The following is a 19,710-nucleotide window of genomic DNA, read 5'->3' on the forward strand; positions in this document are numbered from 1 at the left end:
TCAGATCCATCCGGTATTTCATGTGGGATTACTCACACCCCACAAAACTTCCACACTAATGCCGCGAATCGCCCCCATACGTCCACCCCCAGAAATAGTCCAATCCGAAGAAGAGTATCAAGTAGAACAAGTACTAAGCAGCAGAATGCACCAACGGAAACTAGAATACAGAGTAAAATGGAAGGGGTATCCATTGGAAGAGGCAACATGGGAAAATGAGGAAAATCTGAAGAACTCCCCCAGATTAGTCAGCGAATTTCACGCCACGCACCCTAACGCTCCAAAATCACATCGAATCGCTTGTTCTGTCATTCCAATTCTACAGACACCCAGTTTCCTCGAATGGAGACAAAACAATATACAACCATCTTACATTCGCGAGGACACTCATCTTAGAAAGGGGGTAATGTCACAAATTCCCAATATGAACCATTTTTCATTCCTCAGTTTTCCTTCAGCTACTTCCAGTACCCGAGCCAGTCACGTGACTCCTCGTCATATATCACCCATTGCTTCTCCGATTGGCTCCCCTACTCCATGGGCTAGAACAATCTCGCTTCCCAAAGAGGAACCGGTCGGATCTTGGGTTTCTATTTAGTAACCGTCTTACTCATTCGCTTATATATCATGATGTCATACTTAGTCATCTGCAGTATCATACGACTCTTTTCTCATTGGCTGATTTCTTTCAGACTCCTATTCAATGTTACATATATAAGTAGGTTAGTTAGCGTAAGTACTCCTTAGACTTAACCTCTTCATTTCTACATTGTGTAGGGCTTAGACGTTCATGCTCAATCCTACCAGTTGATCATCATCATCCCTGACTGAGTCCTAGTGGTTGTGATCTGACCTTTACCATTTGGTGAATGTTAGTTGTAACAATTACATCGAGTCCTTTACTCGAGACTGAGATATTATATTCTTATCAGCTCCTCCCGTTCATGTTCATTCAGCTCAAATAACTACATGGATAGTCATCATTGTATTGGAATAAATTACATAGTCACCCCCTTCATTTTATAGCCTGGTGCTGTAATCAAGTTGAACCAGTTCAAGCAGGAAGGATGTGAGTGCCAATCACCCTATTCAATGATGTACTAAAGCTTTTTATATGTCTTATTTATTCCAGATACAGATTTCATTGCGCTGAACCCAGACAATGGATCTTGGAATGTGGTCTGTAATATTTAGGGGATATTCTCACTATCTCACATTTTGCAGATTCAATCAGAATTTGATGATCTGCTGTTGAACCATGCTTCAAAGTGTGGTACAACTGTGTGTGATGAAATGAAAGTCACTGAACTTCAATTCGAGGGTGAGAGACCTGTTTCAGCTATGTGGAGGAACATGAGGACTGGAATCAAGAGCCATATGTTCTTCAACTACCTGGTTGATGTGTCAGGATGGAACAGGATCATGTCTACAAAGTATCTCATATCGAAAAGACTAAGCATGATGGCTGCAGTATAGGGAGAGAAGAGAGGAGGAAGACATTTAGGTATTGTACTGAGTCTGCTGACATTGCACACTGGTGGAGGCAGGGACAACCATTTTCTCAATATCTGCCAATGTGATCTGTTGATATTAGTTGGCAAAGCTTGGAAGCTTGGCTGATGGAGAACGAATTGCTTTTTTCCATTATTAGTATGAAACTGGAAGGAGGTTTGAATGACCTTGGCACTGCCGGAGTAGTCTCCCCTAGCCAGACTAATCGAAGGAAGACACTAGTCTCTGAGTCATATATGTGCACGTGTGTTGATGGTAGCATCATGATGTGGTTTGAATCTTGATTTCGTTGTCACGTGCGCCACAAACGTAACCGCTCAGTAAGTGCTCAGTGATCAAACTTCCTTCAACTATCGATTGGGGGTCTTGGCTCGATGCGTCTAACAATGATATTGTGCTAGCTTAAAAGCGAGCCTAGGTTAGCGTCTTCTTGTCCCCCAAAGTTCTCTTCTCTTTTCTATAGCCTCTCATCATGGCAAATAATAATGCTGGCGCCACTGGACCGAAGACACCTCTCCGTAACTCTGCCGTGCCCGCCGAGCTCACGCTCAAGTCCACTCCACACGCAGTTGGCTCCGCTGTTGTCAGCGAACATATCAGCACTCTAGGTGTTGAGTGCGATAGCTTTTCCTTTGCTCCTGCCGCAGTTACCCATATGAACTTCTTCGCCGCTCGCGCAGAGTCGATGATGTCCGCCTATGGATCGGGCGAGATGTCCAGAACTTCAGGAAATCTGATGCCGACAAAATGCTGCAGGAGCTCCTTGAAATGTGCACAGATCCTTCCCAGTCCCTTCCTGACAATGAGAAGTCGACGCTACTTGGAACTTCCCTCAAGGCCGTCCTGCACCTTTGCAATGGGACAGGCGTAGCACGGGAAATCGCGAAACACTTGACTAATTTGTAAGTGAAAATTCAGTTACGCTGAGAGAAGATTAACGCTATTGTCAAGTTGTGAATCCGAGAACGAAAAAGCCTCTTATGCGCCTTTCGTCAGAGCTGCCAACTGTGCCCTCCTTGAACTGAGCAAACTGAAGGTGCCTGGAATAACTACTTTTAACGCCAAGGATGACAGCAACATCCTATTTCATACAAACGACCTAATGCCCATGTTCCAAAACCACCAGGGCGAACAGTCTAAACGCAAGGCTGACGTGGTTATCGTCTCTCAAAAATGTGCTCGAGACATGTCAAAGAAAACGCCCGCCGAGCCCCCCAACAACAACTTCCGATGGATTGATGTTCGATCGACGGTGGAGTTCAAACGCACGCGGAAGTGTCTGCCTCTTCCGCCGTCCAAGAAATACAACACGGATTACGTTGTTCCTAAGGATCTTCATATGGCGTATCGCAAGGAAACGGACGACCCTGTCGAGCCAACAGGTTCAACATCTGCCGCTGTGCCTGCTCGAACCTCCCATGAGGCATCGAATGAGTGTAAGCCCCCTAGTATGTCCGCCTGCTACTTCCTTACCAATATGCGCGATGCAGCAAGACAAACGTCCAAGCGACTCGGAGGCAAAGCAGCTGAGCTAACAGGTTCAAGACCTGCCGTTGGTCCTACTCAGACCGCCCACGGGGCATCGCATGAGTGTAAGCCGCTCACTATCTCCGCCTATTGCTTCCTTACTGACGTGGGCGATGCAGTAAGACGAACGTCTGAGCGAATCAAAGACAAAAATGAAGCAGACAAGAAGCGTAACTCTGGTCACTTGGACTCCAACGAGCCCCCTGCCAAGCGATCCAGGAGCAACAACGAGAAGACCGACGAGAAGGAGCCCAAAAAACATCATCCTGTCGTCCAGAATGGTCTGTACGCTGCGGAGATGTTCGCGGCTCATATCGCGCGTCTCCACGTCATCTCCTCTATAGTGATGAGTAAGTCGATGTTTCACCATTGACCTACCACGGAACTTATCGCTCGTTCCAGACGACGTCATTTATATCTGGTATTTTGATCGGCAAGACGTAATTCAATGCTCGGGCATCAACTTCGTTCAGGACCTTCCGCGCTTTATGGTCTTGCTCCTCATTATGCAGCGAATTAAATACAAACAATGGGGCCTTAACACGAAATTCGAGCCTACGCCTGGAGTTTCGGACAAGATTGTCATCCCGGATGAAAAGAACGGCATGGATGTCGACCTGAAATTGGATTTAACTTCTGACGAGCGCACGACTCATTACGGTCTGCGCGGACGTGCAACCACCCTCTTCCCCGTGGAGAGCCAGGCGCTGTCGAGTCTGGAACAGAAGCCTTATTTTCATAACAAATCTACCGGACTGGTCGCCAAGCTGTATTGGCCAGAAGAGTCGCGTGAAAGCGAGCCTGCCATACTGAAGAAGGTGTATGAGATTGCGAAACAAGAGGCAGAGGTGGTAGGCCATGTCCCAGAGATGTTATGGTCCTACAAGTTCGAAGAAACTTCCACGGCAAAAATCCGAAAGGCACTGGGACTTGAAGACGCCGAGCGCGGCAGCCGAGTCTTGTACATCATCGTATTTAGAGAGCTTATCCCGATCACGACGCTCAGCGGGATGGAGTTCCTCAGCGCATGGTGGCAAATTGCACTCTGTAGGTGTTCTTTCCTTCGCGCTCTTTATTGTCCATTAAACGCTCCAACAGGCCATTACGCCCTCTGGAGGAACGGCGTCCGCCACCGCGATGCTAGCCCAAGCAACTTCATGGTATACCAATTAGGCGATCTTTGGATCGGCGTCCTCAACGACTACGACTTGTCATCGACTCAAGACGATAGTCCCAGCGGCCTCGAGCGCACAGGAACGGTACCATTCATGGCACTGGAGCTTCTCACAAAGAAAGCCATTGCAGGCCAAGTTGAGCACTTGTATCAGCATGATGCTGAGTCATTCATCTGGGTCCTCGCCTGGGTCTGTCTTCGGTACGAAGAAGGCAAGCTCCTCAGCAAGCCCAGACCACTCGAACAGTGGCTGAGAGTAGATGCCATTGGATGCAGGGAGAAAAAGAACGACTTTTTGTCAGCGGGGCTCCGTGACCAAGACCTGCGTCCCTCGAGATCGCACCAAGACACCTGGGTAGTCGCAAGGAAGTGCTTAGTGGCGATCTGGTCGCATAATGGCCCAGACGGGCCCACCAAAATGGTCGATGACGAGGCATTCCAGTTGTGGCTCAAGGCCCATGTGCCGGGGCACTTGCATGGAGGCGTTATTTTACCTGCCAAGTAGGGTAGGTATACTTGTAGTCGAGGCAGCGTGCCTCCGATTTTATTTTGCAGAAATGAACTTTATGTTTAATGACAGACAGAGAGGTTGCGGGACGTGGTGCCGGTGCACTTACAGGAAATCCGGCGAATAAGATAGATATAGAATATGTTGCATGTCAGAGACAGACGGCATAGGCATCTGAGTCAAGGTATCGTGGAATTAGTTTTTCCATGAGGGCTACGCAGGCTTGGGCGTGCTCTGAAGGCTTGATCAAGCACGTGCAGCCTGCGCCAGTTGCGCCAATGAGCAGTAACATCGTGATTACCCATGGGAAGTTCCAGGAACTGAGGATGGATGTCATTGTCTCAAGTTCTTAAACTACGAAGACAATCCGGTGATGACACACCTGATCAGAACCACTGTGCCCTTGGGCGCCTTGAAAAGCGTTGTGTCCCACCCGCTGCACCAAGCCTCTACTTGCGGTTTCTCGGAAGTATTCCACTCTCCGAGCTTCTCGGCAGCGTAAAGGGCACCTGAAACAATTGGACCGAGTTCCGGAAGGATAGTCTCCAATGGGTATTTCCCAAGGTCTGCTTTGAGGCAACCCCTGATTACGCGAAATGCCCTCAAGATCAGCACCAATATTTCAAGAGCACTATCAAATGCTTGTTGTTCCGATCAGGATCCAATATGCATCATGTTTCAATAGCACGCCCGATATACTGAGGTGTCCACCAAGAGATCTTGAAGAGATCGAATACCAAGGGACAGGATTCAGGAGTATATGTCTTATGAAATGTTGTTACGCTGGCAGTATCTCGTAACGTCCATCATGATGATCGTGAAGGTTTCAAGTTCAGCTAAAACTAGGTTCGAAGATTGACATTGGTGCGACTGAGTGTGAACGAATGACATACATTATTCACCTGACCAACGAAAATTGGAGAGATCATGCTACCAATGTGTGGTGCTATGCAAGAGATGAAAGAGTGAACGCTCAGGGCCCCGCTCCAAGACTGGTATGCGACACGGGTAGCCGTAGCAAAAAGAGGTCATATATATATATATAAAGGTTCATCCCATCACAGGTGTCCTGGGGGTGCCATGCCGCAGTGGGGACCGTGACCTTTCAGGAGACGCAAATGGCGGTGCAACAGGTGTTGTGAAAAACACCGGTCGCGGCTGCCCCTCCATACCACTTCCAGGAGATGGAAGTCCAGAAGGATAGACAAACAACGGTTGAGCAACATATGCTGGATACAATGGCCCGGAGTACGGTGGGTTACCAGTACTTTCTGAAGATGGAGCACCGTCTGAAGAAGGCGATCTGGACCGCCCACCAGATAACTGCCTGGAGAACATGAGGCTCGCAGTGCTCGGGCTCATGACGTATGGTCTTGGAGCTGGAGCAGGCTGCGAGTTCTGAACGTGCTGTGGAATACGACCGGTAGATAAAGGAGTTGATGGACCTGAGAGTAAGTCCAACGTTCCCTTGTTTCGCTGGGTATACCAGCTCTTTGATGCTTTGGAGTACCGTTGGCGGCTGTGCCTCCTCCGGGCACCCTGTCCTGGGACATACTCATTTGAAATACGAGCTGGAGAAATCCAAGGAAGACCGCCAAGGTCCCGCATAAATCGGCGAACACGCGCCACTTGAGAGCCAATGGATTCCTCTGGCGGGGGGCGGATTGGAGACTCCATCTTTGCGAAATCCTCTGCAGGGCGGGGCTCCACAAGGACGGGAGTCGCAGTAGCTTGTGTCGAAGGATGAATGGTATGAGGAATGGAAATCGCTTCGGCGGAGCGATGAAAAGGATGAGCAGTGGAGATCGCATCAGTGGAGTGGTGAAAAGGATGGGAAATGTTCAAGGTATCGTGGCGGTGGCTATGAGAGTCACCGTGGAATAGGTCATCATGGCTGTGCGAGTGAGTAGGTTCGTACAACTCGTTGACAGCCGACAATGTCCGGTCACGCCTTGTATCCGCAATGGATGTGCGTGTATCAGTATCAAGCAGGATGTTGGGTCTTGTAGGAGAAAGCATGTCGGATGGTGGGGTGTCAACTCTCTCTACCTGGGGTACATAATTTGCTAATCCCTGCCGTTGTGCAAGTGAGATTCCTGGAGATTGAGAAGCCGGTTGGTACGGAGGGATTGCGGTCCCCTGCTTCCCTGACTTGGCATGGTCCTTCGAATTCAAACGTCCTCTCGACATGACTCTCGGTAAGCTTTTCAACCCATCCATAAACCCCCCGTAAAATTTCTTTTTCCCATTGGGCTTCCTCTCGCTTCCCTCGGCAAACCTATAACCCTTCTCCTCTTCGACATTGGTTTCGATGTCAACAGTCATGTACTCGTCTGAGTCAGACAGAGTAGGCTGTGTTGTATTGGGTACTGTACGTAGCACAGGGGTGGAATGGTGCCAGCGAGGTGTCTGGGGAGTTTGAGTTGCAGGGTACTGGGATGGTTGAGAGGCCGAAATCCAAGTAACGTCTCGGACACGCGATGCATGGCTTGCCCTAGAGTATCGGTCCCTGGGCATTGGCTCTGTGCCAAGGAAATCCCGAGTAGCACTACCGGGACGCGAGAAACTTGTGTCAATACGAATGTTTCCAAAGTCATACTCGGACATTTCAACAGAAATATGGGGGGCAAATAGTGCAGCTGGCGGAAGTGGAGTATGAAGAAGCGCATAGAAGGCGACATTATATATGGCCGGCGCAAGACTCTAGGAGTGAACGTCACGTTGTGACACGAGGCTCCGGCGAGATCTGAGATTAAACAGACCGTGCCGCCCAGAGCATTGAAATGCACGCTCAGTGTTGCTGTTTATCACAGCTTAAGCGTGCATCTCTCGCGTGGTTTTAGGCGGCGAGAAGTGCGACCGCGACAAAAGTGGTCAGACAACAAGAATCAAGACGCCACCTTTAAGCATTTATATCAGTCTTGCAGCTGGCGATGTGTTTTGCTTTATCATCTTGACACCAAGAGACTGGTCGAAAACAAAGACTCTCAGCCCAAGTAATAAGGCAGTGAAACAACTGGGGGCGGAAACGTATTGAGGTGCGTACAGGTGGTCTCCCACGAATCGGGTTGATAGTCGACAGCGGTGCAGAAGTCTGGACAGCCCTGATTCTATTCATTCCATGGTTCGGGATGCTCAAGCAGTTACAAAATGTATGCTTGGCAGCGGCAAGTTGGTGCCGGCATGCGAGAACAGCTGTGCCACACCGTTGAGGACAAAGCCTACTCAAGTTCCATAAACTGCAACTTCATCACCAAAAGTGCTGTGTCCAAACTATGATCTCGTACCAGGGAAGCGTGTATCCTTACACCAGCTATCAATTTGGGTTGATCATGAGGGAATTTCTAATAAGTGACTGCAGCTCAAAGAAAGTCACGTGTGGTGTATTACTTCAGCATATGAGACGGCAACTTAAAGACTCAGAGAACGTTCCCGATTTCTGTTTGCTATGCAGAAAGGAAGAGTACTGTCAATCTCAAAGGTATACCGGTAAACATCCAAATTCTCCTCTGCTAGACCGAGAGGCCATGGATATGGTCGACCCAGAGTCTTGCCGCCACGAGGAGTCCTCTAGTTCCCCATGATGCAAATCCCAATATTCGGCCCAGCACATGCAAAACGTGCGTCTCCTAACGGAAGCTCCTCACGCCTTCAAACACCACTCATGGACAGCCTACAAGCACCTGCAGCGTCCAGCTCCCTGGTTGCATTGAAGATGAGCCACGTGCCCGAGCGGCTTGAGATCACCAACTGGCGGTTGATGGCGGCTGGGTCATCACGTTTCTGATAGAAGTAGATGAAGCGAACGTCAAGCACCTGGTGAAACAAGTATTAGATAGTGCTCTTGAAATATTGGCGCTGATCTTGAGGGCATTTCGCGTAATCAGAGGTTGCAGGCCCGGATTTCACGAATACGGCCTCAAACGATATGGTGCGCGTAGGGAGGGGACCACGGGTACTGATATAGCCTTTTGTTGTTGCACCTGTTGGCATCAGAATCCCGGAGCGCTGGGTGTTTTGGATAGGGTTAAAATATATGTCACTGTGATCAGGGATCGAGCGCGAAGCTCCTCGTCCTGATCACAAAGGCAGTTTATGCATGGTTAAAGATGTGACAGGTCTGTACACATCATTCACTCTCCTGCCAGCCTCTCTAACTCGAGTCAGCTTTTTCAAACATTTCCTCCCTGAAGTACACACCAAAGGAAAGCATCACTGAGGTTTGCCCGTCCGTCTCCCAATGACAGCTATAAATGCTGATATGTCCTGGAGATTCACGGCAGGCTGTCAAGGACTTTCCGTGAGAGTCGCACCTTTCCATTGGAATACCGCCGCAAGCAACTTCTCCACCTCGCCCGCGTCGTACAGAAAAATGTTGATGCCGTCATGGGCTCCCTCAAAGCAGACCTTGGGAAGTAACCATTGGAGACTATCCTTCCGGAACTCGGTCTAATTGGTTCAGGTGCCCTTCACGCTGCCGAGAAGGTCGGAGAGTGGGATGCTTCCGAGAAACCGCAAGTAGAGGCTTGGCGCAGCGGGTGGGACACAAAGCTTTTCAAGGCGCCCAAGGGCACAGTGGTTCTGATCAGTTGTGTCATTACCAGATTGTCTTCGTAGTTGAAAGACAATGACATCCATTCTCAGTCCCTGGAACTTCCCATGGGTAATCACGATGTTACTGCTCATTGGCGCAACTGGCGCAGGCTGCACGTGCTTGATCAAGCCTTCAGAGCACGCCCAAGCCTGCGCAACCCTCATGGAAAAACTAATTCCTCGATACCTTGACTCAGATGCCTATGCCGTCTGCCTCGAGGCCGTTGAAGAGACCACACATTTTCTATACGGGTAGCGCGACTGTCGGATGGATCGTTGCTGAGGCAGCAGCGAAGAGTCCCGCAACCTTTCCGTCTGTCATCTTGTTGGAATTAAACATAAAGTAGTAAAATAAGATCGGAGGCACGCTGCCTCAACTGTAAGTATACCTACCCTACTTGGCAGGTAAAATAACACCTCCGTGCAAGTGCTCCGGCACATGGGCCTTGAGCCACAGCTGGAATACTTCTCCATCATTGATTCTCTTCGACCTGCCTGGGCCATAATGAGAGTAGATCACCGTTAAGCACTTCATTACAACTTTCCAGTTCCCTTGGTGCGATCCCGATGGACGATCATCATCATCATCACCAGTGAGCTTCGACAAAAAGCTGGTTTTTTCCTTGTGGCATCCAATGACATCCACTCTCAGCCACTGTTCGAGTGGTCTGGGCTTGCTGAGGAGCTTGCCTTCTTCGTACCGAAGACAGACCCAGGCGAGGACCCAGATGAATGACTCAGCATCATGCTGATACAAGTGCTCAACTTGGCCTGCAATGGCTTTCTTTGTGAGAAGCTCCAGTGCCATGAATGGTACCGTTCCTGTGCGCTCGAGGCCGCTGGGACTATCGTCTTGAGTCGATGACAAGTCGTAGTCGTTGAGGACGCCGATCCAAAGATCGCCTAATTGGTATACCATGAAGTTGCTTGGGCTAGCATCGCGGTGGCGGACGCCGTTCCTCCAGAGGGCGTAATGGCCTGTTGGAGCGTTTAATGGACAATAAAGAGCGCGAAGGAAAGAACACCTACAGAGTGCAATTTGCCACCATGCGCTGAGGAACTCCATCCCGCTGAGCGTCGTGATCGGGATAAGCTCTCTAAATACGATGATGTACAAGACTCGGCTGCCGCGCTCGGCGTCTTCAAGTCCCAGTGCCTTTCGGATTTTTGCCGTGGAAGTTTCTTCGAACTTGTAGGACCATAACATCTCTGGGACATGGCCTACCACCTCTGCCTCTTGTTTCGCAATCTCATACACCTTCTTCAGTATGGCAGGCTCGCTTTCACGCGACTCTTCTGGCCAATACAGCTTGGCGACCAGTCCGGTAGATTTGTTATGAAAATAAGGCTTCTGTTCCAGACTCGACAGCGCCTGGCTCTCCACGGGGAAGAGGGTGGTTGCACGTCCGCGCAGACCGTAATGAGTCGTGCGCTCGTCAGAAGTTAAATCCAATTTCAGGTCGACATCCATGCCGTTCTTTTCATCCGGGATGACAATCTTGTCCGAAACTCCAGGCGTAGGCTCGAATTTCGTGTTAAGGCCCCATTGTTTGTATTTAATTCGCTGCATAATGAGGAGCAAGACCATAAAGCGCGGAAGGTCCTGAACGAAGTTGATGCCCGAGCATTGAATTACGTCTTGCCGATCAAAATACCAGATATAAATGACGTCGTCTGGAACGAGCGATAAGTTCCGTGGTAGGTCAATGGTGAAACATCGACTTACTCATCACTATAGAGGAGATGACGTGGAGACGCGCGATATGAGCCGCGAACATCTCCGCAGCGTACAGACCATTCTGGACGACAGGATGATGTTTTTTGGGCTCCTTCTCGTCGGTCTTCTCGTTGTTGCTCCTGGATCGCTTGGCAGGGGGCTCGTTGGAGTCCAAGTGACCAGAGTTACGCTTCTTGTCTGCTTCATTTTTGTCTTTGATTCGCTCAGACGTTCGTCTTACTGCATCGCCCACGTCAGTAAGGAAGCAATAGGCGGAGATAGTGAGCGGCTTACACTCATGCGATGCCCCGTGGGCGGTCTGAGTAGGACCAACGGCAGGTCTTGAACCTGTTAGCTCAGCTGCTTTGCCTCCGAGTCGCTTGGACGTTTGTCTTGCTGCATCGCGCATATTGGTAAGGAAGTAGCAGGCGGACATACTAGGGGGCTTACACTCATTCGATGCCTCATGGGAGGTTCGAGCAGGCACAGCGGCAGATGTTGAACCTGTTGGCTCGACAGGGTCGTCCGTTTCCTTGCGATACGCCATATGAAGATCCTTAGGAACAACGTAATCCGTGTTGTATTTCTTGGACGGCGGAAGAGGCAGACACTTCCGCGTGCGTTTGAACTCCACCGTCGATCGAACATCAATCCATCGGAAGTTGTTGTTGGGGGGCTCGGCGGGCGTTTTCTTTGACATGTCTCGAGCACATTTTTGAGAGACGATAACCACGTCAGCCTTGCGTTTAGACTGTTCGCCCTGGTGGTTTTGGAACATGGGCATTAGGTCGTTTGTATGAAATAGGATGTTGCTGTCATCCTTGGCGTTAAAAGTAGTTATTCCAGGCACCTTCAGTTTGCTCAGTTCAAGGAGGGCACAGTTGGCAGCTCTGACGAAAGGCGCATAAGAGGCTTTTTCGTTCTCGGATTCACAACTTGACAATAGCGTTAATCTTCTCTCAGCGTAACTGAATTTTCACTTACAAATTAGTCAAGTGTTTCGCGATTTCCCGTGCTACGCCTGTCCCATTGCAAAGGTGCAGGACGGCCTTGAGGGAAGTTCCAAGTAGCGTCGACTTCTCATTGTCAGGAAGGGACTGGGAAGGATCTGTGCACATTTCAAGGAGCTCCTGCAGCATTTTGTCGGCATCAGATTTCCTGAAGTTCTGGACATCTCGCCCGATCCATAGGCGGACATCATCGACTCTGCGCGAGCGGCGAAGAAGTTCATATGGGTAACTGCGGCAGGAGCAAAGGAAAAGCTAATCGCACTCAACACCTAGAGTGCTGATATGTTCGCCTGACAACAGCGGAGCCAACTGCGTGTGGAGTGGACTTGAGCGTGAGCTCGGCGGGCACGGCAGAGTTACGGAGAGGTGTCTTCGGTCCAGTGGCGCCAGCATTATTATTTGCCATGATGAGAGGCTATAGAAAAGAGAAGAGAACTTTGGGGGACAAGAAGACGCTAACCTAGGCTCGCTTTTAAGCTAGCACAATATCATTGTTAGACGCATCGAGCCAAGACCCCCAATCGATAGTTGAAGGAAGTTTGATCACTGAGCAGCTTACTGAGCGGTTACGTTTGTAGCGCACGTGACAACGAAATCAAGATTCAAACCACATCATGATGCTACCATCAACACACGTGCACATATATGACTCAGAGACTAGTGTCTTCCTTCGATTAGTCTGGCTAGGGGAGACTACTCCGGCAGTGCCAAGGTCATTCAAACCTCCTTCCAGTTTCATACTATAATGGAAAAAAGCGATTCGTTCTCCATCAGCCAAGCTTCTAAGCTTTGCCAACTAATATCAACAGATCATATTGGCAGATATTGAGAAAATGGTTGTCCCTGCCTCCACCAGTGCGCAACGTCAGCAGACTCAGTACAATACCTAAATGTCTTCCTCCTCTCTTCTCTCCCTATACTGCAGCCATCATGCTTAGTCTTTTCGATATGATATTTGTGCTACGGTCCCTGGTCTTGTCACAGGCAATCTCGGTGCCACCAGCTGGCGCACTACAACCCAAAGGGTCTATAACTTGACCCTGAGGGCGGCGTGCAGCCCCATACTGGCCCAGTTATCTCATCCTTCTTTGCGATGCTGAGAAGGGTTCACAGAATCGAGGTAGACATTCCCCCATAATTCAGATAATCATCGCTCTGACTGTGCAACGCTCTCAGGGTCAGCCAGGACTATACAAGGGATTGAGCTTGTTCCCAATAATAACCATACCATCTGGCACGTATGGCCCAGTGCCTTCCCCTCTAGGTAGAGATTTCTCTTGTCAAGGTCGCGATCTTCTTGGTCATCATGCTTCTGAGCACAGTCGTTCTCGAAGTCATTTTTATCAGACTTTCTATTCAACGGAACCACGCAGTTCCTGAATTAAACTCCCCCTCACAGGAGGACGGCGAAGCTGAGGAAGCAACGGAGTGTGCCGGTGCTTGATGAGAACGTCATTTGGTATGTAACATCATCTTTTTGCTCCGAGTTCCCCAAGTTAACGTTGCACAAACGTAGCCTGAGAACCGAGTGGGAGCCATATGTCGGCTTAGTTGATCATGCGAAGAGGATTATCGAAGGGGAAGGCTGGAGCGCGTTGTATCGTGCATGGTGGTTCACGATAGTTCGCAGCCTGAGCAGCGCACTCTCGTGAATATTCTCATTTTTCTGGTCCGTGCCAACTTTCCATAATGAAGATTCGCTTCGAATCGGCAACATACTATGTGTTAACGTTGTACTTGGCCGCCCCCTTGTTATCCATCTGACAGTTGCCTGTATCATCTAATGTATGTACTTCGTATGTCAGATGCCCAAGTGCGTCATCGTCCGATTGATTTCTTCCGCACCGTACGAAACCTTAGACTGTCTACTGAGTCCACTGAGCTAGGACTGCGACGGACGCGATCGAGGATCCATCTGGATTGACAGTTGGCGATCGTGTTGTTGGATTTCAGCTCCAATGTCGACGCGGTTCTCCGTCTCCGGCGTGCGACTCATTGAGCAGCAACATCGGTGTATAACTTTTTGGAATTTGACTTACACGCTTGCAGTCCTTCCAGTACTTAATATTGCACAGCTCTAGGGGGCTAAAAGGTTTGAAGGTCCCGTTTCTCTGTCCCGTCTGTCTATAGGGTTCATAGTGTCGAGGGAGACAAAACCAGCACCCCTAGACCGCGCTGCACTGCTGTCTGGGGAGCATCGATACAAGCAAACAAACTGCTAAATATGGCGTTCAGACCAATTACACGCTATAAACTACCTCTTTCTTAGACTCCGCCGCACGTGTTGATGATCTGTCTTCATTCTCTTTTCCGTATCCTGACGCATTGTCATTCTGCGTAAACGTGGATACACGAACCTCCAAATGCTTCGAAGGATATTGCCGCGAGCTGTCCGAGTCTTCCGTCTCGTCGGTTGTCCATCCATGCATTGTCGAGAGGTAACTGCGAGTTCTTTTATTGATTGCGATGCGAATAAGCACCATGTAGAACGCAATCGACATGATCGGCATGGCCTAGTCGATCAAAGCTCAGTATTTTTCGATAAGTGTTAACGCCAGAATTACCATGTCTACAACAGCATCTTGTCCATTGTTCCCGATGACGAAACAGATTAATGCTGTAAATAGCACCACACAGTACAACACAGCGGCATCCACAAGCACGCGCACTATTGGCATCATTGTATTCTTCGTACTAGCGCGAACTGCAGAGACACTACGGTCGAACATCCAGATACGATACGCCAGTAATCCTGGACATCTTCAGGGCCTCGATATCGCGCTTACGCAGAAAAGTACTTACCTGAACTCAACAAATTAGTTGCAATTGTTGAGGCAAAGAACGCCGTGACCCATTGTGCAAGCACTGGGGCAAATATATTCCCCGAGTTGGTACCGGCCTGCGAAATACCGTATAGTGCAACAATGCCAATCACTTCGAGGCAACGTCAGAGCACACGACGTCCCTGGGCATGATTGTTATCTCACCTGCAACGCTACACCACAACATGCTTGGTAGGACGATAATCCAAATGGATTGCCAAACAACATAGCAGCGATAAATCTTTTACCAGACAAGGTATTTCTGTAAGCCCAGAGAGGTTTAAGCTGGCAGATAAAAATGTGAACCCACCACCACTCCATCAGCAAGTAGAGTTTGCGCGAGGTATATTCCATGCTTGATCACATACGTTTCTTGGGTAACGTCTGCGAAGAACCCCACTGACCCGCCTTTGAACGTGTCGCGATACGTCACAAATGCATCTTCGGCACGAATAATGTTCACGATCATGTGCTTGGGAGACGTCAGTAGATGACATCAGATGTAAGAGGCAAGAAGCTAACCGCAGTACTCAGCATAAACAGAAGAATGGCCACCACAGTGATTGGGCGATTTATGTCCTGCATGCGACGTTCATGGGTCAAAGTCCAGATGGTACCCATAAACATGAGGACTGAAAAGCCTGAAGAACCCTAGCTTGTGGGCATAGGATGAATGAACACAGTGTGACACTCACCATATAAAATGCCTTCCAGCACTGTTGACATTAAAGCACCGGCATCCAACGGGATGCCACTTGAAGTTGGAGCCATGGCGAAGATTGTCTAGCAGATGCAAAGGAGATGTGGGCACCTTGCCAGTTCCATGTATATGCATCGTCATATATAGATCTAGAAGACAGGTTAGACTATCATTGGGAATCCCCATCAATCCATTCCTCCCGAAGGGTGGCAGACAGGGTTGAATCTCATGATAGAGATGTTTGAAACATGATGCGTAATGACCTGATTCGGAGAACGAGAAGACTTGCGCGTCTTATTTGGCGGGGGCTCTACTCAGTAAGATCAATATAGGTGAGCACGGAACTTTTGAAAGCTTGAAGCTGGTGACAGTGGGGAATTCCAAAGCTGCACATGCAGCTACAGTAGTACAAAGTACAAGGTACTGTGGTCATTGTATTGGAGGTGAAATTCGTGGGTAAATGCGCGGTGGCTTTTGCCTTATTGCTAGTAGCTACTACTAGTACTAGTACTACTTACATCTACTACTAGTCTACGTCCGACAGCCTGAGGACTGCTTGGACAATTGGGGCCTGAAACAAAGCTTTCCGCAGTGATTCCTCATTTGAATCTGGGACTCACTAGGTCCGACTCTTTTGTACGTATACGTGGTATAGTTGTGAAGTCTGTGCTCCGAGCTTGCTTCAGTTCTTACTTCCTATGCATGGTGTAACACTCGACGATAAACAGCAATGGCGCAATCCTACACATTCGGAAGGCCTTCGAGATCAGAATGGTCAAATGCCATATCTTCCTCCATCATGCCGTATCAGGGCCAGCGTTCGTCACATATACATCATGTTTCAAGAAAGTTGACAAATTTAAGACACAGCCATCAACCCCTCCGGCGCTAGCAGCGGTGGGAAGGAGCGTCCATTAAGGAGCATCTATTTAGCTGTCCTGGTGATAGTTTAATATCTTGGCAAGCGATAAGATTCGTAACGGTGAGAGAAGCCATATGCATATTTTTGTAGTTGTGATATGATACCGCAGTCACTGATGCGCTATATCCTACTTATAAGATGGTCGTATTGATGACTGGCCCATTAATCATCAGTTCTCAATGTCTCTTCCGTCTTTAACAGAATTCGACATCATTTTTGCTGGAGGTGAGCAAGAACATCTTTTGTAGTGGACTATCTTCACATAATGTTCTATACAGGCGGTGCCACAGCTTGTGTTGTCGCGGGTCGCCTAGCTGCATGTGATCCCTCACTTAAGATCCTAGTTCTGGAAGCGGGTGAACACACCCTCAACAAAGCTACTCATGTTCAACCTTACCAATATCCATTCCATATCGCGCCGAAGAGTACCACGGTCACATTCAATATTGGGATCCCACTCCGCGTCTCAACGGCCGTGCATTGATCGTTCCCTCTGGCCACTCCGTTGGTGGAGGATCAAGTGTCAATTGTTCGTAACATTCCTGCCTGACGCAACGAACATGGCTCTGATGTTTAGACAGTCGGGGCATACACTCGTGCTCCTGCCTCGGATTTTGATGATTGGGCAGTCGATGGCTGGAAATCTGGTGATTTAATTCCCCTCATGAAGAAGGTCCTCGAATGCATTGACCGTATATTTGTCAAGCTAAAACTATTATTACATAGCTGGAGACATACGAGGTGCAACCCAATCGTCCAACCCACGGATACAATGGACCTATCAAGATATCCTCTGGCGGGTATAAACTAGGTATCTGCAACGAGTTCGTCCATGTTGGCACGACTTATCACAAGAGGCCATATGCCGAAGACACCGATAATCTAGAAACATGCAATACATACAGTGTGAGCCCCCTAATATTCTTCCTCGTCTGCGACCACTAACGAGAACCGTTCTCAGCCATGGGCAAAGTGAGCCTGTGCTTCGTCGTTTGTTGTGAATTAGGCTCATGAATGAGAAGATACATTGACGGGGCCACAGGAAGGCGTTCCGACGCAGCTCACTACGTCTACAATCAAGCCCACAATCCGAATTTACAACTCTGGGTCGGCAAGCGTGTAAAGCGCGTCATTTTCGAGTGAGTGGACCACCTGGGATTGCAACCGTAACTAACTGTTGTTGACGGCTTTTTCTGAATCACAGAGACAAGCGTGCTGTAGGTGTTGAGTTCACCAGTGACCTGGTTTCCCCAGACGCAGACCAGTCGTTGAATACCGTGAGAGCATCAAAGCTTGTTGTAGTCTCTGCTGGGGCGTTTGGTTCCCCGGCCATTCTCGAGAGGTCCGGGATCGGTGCCGAGGCAGTGCTCAGGCGGTGTGGTATCGAGCAGCTGGTGAACCTGCCTGGTGTTGGAGAAAATTACAAAGGTGAGCAATCATCCCTTTATTCATGAACTTGGCTTATGGCTATCAGATCACAATGCCGTCTTGGTTCCATACTTCGTTGCTGACGGGGCAGTCACCATGGATTCTCTCTGGCGTGGGGAGGAGAGTGTTGTAAAGGGTAAGAATGGTCTCGTTGTGTTCTCTGCACCTTCCAATTACAGAATGTAGGAGCCCTTGCGCAATGGAACAGGAATGGCAGGTCGCTCATTGCTTCAAAGTGGGTTCAAGTTATTGCGGCTGGTAAGGTGTTAATTAGTATTCCAGTGGCGTCGATGCAAAAATCAAGTGGCGCCCCGACGGTGACGAGCTGAAAGCCATGGGTTTAGCCTTTCAACCACGATGGAAAGAATTCTTCCAAGACCGCGCAGACAAGGCTGTTGCAATATTCTCCCTTATTGCGGGGTGTGTATACCTTGCTTCGATGGCTTATGAATGCTCACGATAATCAGATACGTGGGGCCACTTATGGGCACCCTTCCTCCTCGCAATTACATGATGGCCGCCTATTTTTCAGTACTTTTCTCTAGTTTCCCCGTGATTCTCGCCCTGAATCATCCAATAGCTTTATCCCGCGTCTGTTGGCAGCGTGCATATTAAATTGGAAGAAAATGGCAAGGAAGGACTCGACTTTACTCCAGGCTTCTTAGACGAGTGAGTGGGGCAGAATTCATTTCAGGCATTTGTGTGACTATGATTACTCCCTCAGCCCGTCTGATATAATACCTCTTAACTTTGCATACAAGAAGATGCGCGAAATCTATCGACGCATGCCTTCCTACCGAGGTGAGCTACCTGACTGCCATCCTAGTTTCCCAGAGGGAAGCGCTGCGGTCTGTGGAGAAGCGTCCGGGCCAGTAGACTTGAATGCGCCTGACATCATCTACACTGCTGAAGATGACGAGGCTATTGATAAATATCACCGTGACTATGGTATGTCCTAACTTGGCATCTCTATTGTTGTGGTGAATCACCGAATCGAATCTCAGTGCAAACGACTTGGCACTCGGTGTGTGCAGCTGAAACAGTTTGGCGTGAGGTGCCTGATCCTTGCTTTTGTAGCTCGGCACTTGTGCAATGAAGCCGGAGGCAGAACGGGGAGTTGTCGACGCTCGACTAAACGTGTACGGCGTGTCGAACCTCAAGGTTGCAGATATGTCTATCGCGCCGAAAAACGTTGGAACGGTGGGTACTGAATAAGCATTATTGACCTGGGGTCTTACCGTCTCACAGAACACGTATTCGACTGCGCTCCTCATTGGAGAGAAAGCTGCGATGATCATTTCTGCAGAGTTGGGTATCGATTTTACTGTGCAGAGCATCGTCGACGGAAAATAGCGCAGGGGCTGTACTGGGGAAAATGGAACGATAGCCTGAATTGTCTGCATAGTCTGAATTGTCTGCACATTTACATCCCGCTGGTACTATGATCGTTCTTGGTCTCGTAATCGATTAACAACTATTTACCGTTGACAATGACAGCGTAATCCAACGCGCTCGATCAGGTCACAACGCGTCCTTGAGTCTCATCCTCGACATGTCCAGTAAATGACAGTGCAGCGGTTTCAAGAAACCCGACATTTTGTCTTTGGCTTAAAGCTGAGTAAGTCGCGAAAAGAACGACCACGTTGAAGAGATGGAAGTTTCCAAAGCACAATGCACATCATGGGCCATGTTCTGGGGAAACCTCGTCTCTACTGAAGGTCATCTCCTGGAAGAAGCACTGGACGATTCGCTCACCTGCGTCCTCAAGGGGTTCGTGCAGTTGCGAACATTCCCATA

General features: G+C 49.1%; 8 protein-coding genes across 8 annotated transcripts; 5 read left to right on the forward strand and 3 right to left on the reverse strand.

Annotated features, from left to right (window-relative positions):
* Positions 1-1,026: 1,026 nt before the first annotated feature.
* EDB91DRAFT_1002589 (uncharacterized protein) lies at positions 1,027-1,458 on the forward strand (the record flags this gene model as incomplete). Its single annotated transcript, XM_041312255.1, has 3 exons — positions 1,027-1,069; positions 1,133-1,179; positions 1,225-1,458. Coding segments are annotated over 3 exons (324 nt in total), but the record flags the coding sequence as incomplete, so codon positions are not given.
* Positions 1,459-3,385: 1,927 nt separating this feature from the next.
* EDB91DRAFT_1156919 (uncharacterized protein) lies at positions 3,386-4,788 on the forward strand (the record flags this gene model as incomplete). Its single annotated transcript, XM_041319655.1, has 3 exons — positions 3,386-3,389; positions 3,442-4,086; positions 4,138-4,788. 3 exons carry the CDS (start codon positions 3,386-3,388, stop codon positions 4,716-4,718), a joined length of 1,230 nt encoding a protein of 409 aa, XP_041173079.1. The 3' UTR covers positions 4,719-4,788.
* Positions 4,789-6,854: 2,066 nt separating this feature from the next.
* EDB91DRAFT_1022889 (uncharacterized protein) lies at positions 6,855-7,301 on the reverse strand (the record flags this gene model as incomplete). Its single annotated transcript, XM_041312594.1, has 1 exon — positions 6,855-7,301. A coding segment is annotated over one exon (447 nt), but the record flags the coding sequence as incomplete, so codon positions are not given.
* Positions 7,302-9,387: 2,086 nt separating this feature from the next.
* Positions 9,388-9,764, forward strand: EDB91DRAFT_1156929 (uncharacterized protein). The gene has a single exon (XM_041319656.1). The coding sequence runs from the start codon at positions 9,394-9,396 to the stop codon at positions 9,568-9,570; it is 177 nt and encodes a 58-aa protein (XP_041173081.1). The 5' UTR covers positions 9,388-9,393; the 3' UTR covers positions 9,571-9,764.
* On the reverse strand, positions 9,594-12,583 carry EDB91DRAFT_783481 (uncharacterized protein). Its single transcript, XM_041328387.1, has 6 exons — positions 12,016-12,583; positions 11,482-11,966; positions 11,326-11,427; positions 11,041-11,271; positions 10,344-10,988; positions 9,594-10,292 (listed from the first exon to the last, which is right to left on the reverse strand). The coding sequence occupies exons 1-6, from the start codon at positions 12,168-12,170 to the stop codon at positions 9,709-9,711; spliced, it is 2,202 nt and encodes a 733-aa protein (XP_041173082.1). The 5' UTR covers positions 12,171-12,583; the 3' UTR covers positions 9,594-9,708.
* Positions 12,584-12,873: 290 nt separating this feature from the next.
* On the forward strand, positions 12,874-13,895 carry EDB91DRAFT_1156936 (uncharacterized protein). The gene is made up of 5 exons (XM_041319657.1): positions 12,874-12,896; positions 12,967-13,161; positions 13,218-13,305; positions 13,364-13,500; positions 13,558-13,895. Exons 2-4 carry the CDS (start codon positions 13,135-13,137, stop codon positions 13,483-13,485), a joined length of 237 nt encoding a protein of 78 aa, XP_041173083.1. The 5' UTR covers positions 12,874-12,896; positions 12,967-13,134; the 3' UTR covers positions 13,486-13,500; positions 13,558-13,895.
* A 227-nt stretch (positions 13,896-14,122) lies between these two features.
* EDB91DRAFT_1156941 (uncharacterized protein) lies at positions 14,123-16,005 on the reverse strand. Its single transcript, XM_041319658.1, has 7 exons — positions 15,559-16,005; positions 15,386-15,504; positions 15,174-15,335; positions 15,029-15,104; positions 14,844-14,975; positions 14,606-14,793; positions 14,123-14,554 (listed from the first exon to the last, which is right to left on the reverse strand). The coding sequence occupies exons 1-7, from the start codon at positions 15,632-15,634 to the stop codon at positions 14,282-14,284; spliced, it is 1,026 nt and encodes a 341-aa protein (XP_041173084.1). The 5' UTR covers positions 15,635-16,005; the 3' UTR covers positions 14,123-14,281.
* Positions 16,006-16,664: 659 nt separating this feature from the next.
* EDB91DRAFT_1309937 (GMC oxidoreductase-domain-containing protein) lies at positions 16,665-19,440 on the forward strand (the record flags this gene model as incomplete). Its single annotated transcript, XM_041325084.1, has 17 exons — positions 16,665-16,710; positions 16,764-16,841; positions 16,910-17,014; positions 17,067-17,158; positions 17,212-17,391; positions 17,447-17,457; positions 17,508-17,624; positions 17,690-17,913; positions 17,960-18,049; positions 18,100-18,148; positions 18,196-18,333; positions 18,381-18,444; positions 18,494-18,582; positions 18,638-18,861; positions 18,918-18,937; positions 18,991-19,113; positions 19,162-19,440. 17 exons carry the CDS (start codon positions 16,665-16,667, stop codon positions 19,264-19,266), a joined length of 1,755 nt encoding a protein of 584 aa, XP_041173085.1. The 3' UTR covers positions 19,267-19,440.
* Between the last annotated feature and the right edge of the window lie 270 nt (positions 19,441-19,710).

This window comes from Suillus paluster (genome assembly GCF_016628075.1).
Source record: "Suillus paluster strain FC165 chromosome Unknown EDB91scaffold_70, whole genome shotgun sequence".
Classification (NCBI taxonomy): Eukaryota; Fungi; Basidiomycota; class Agaricomycetes; order Boletales; family Suillaceae; genus Suillus; species Suillus paluster.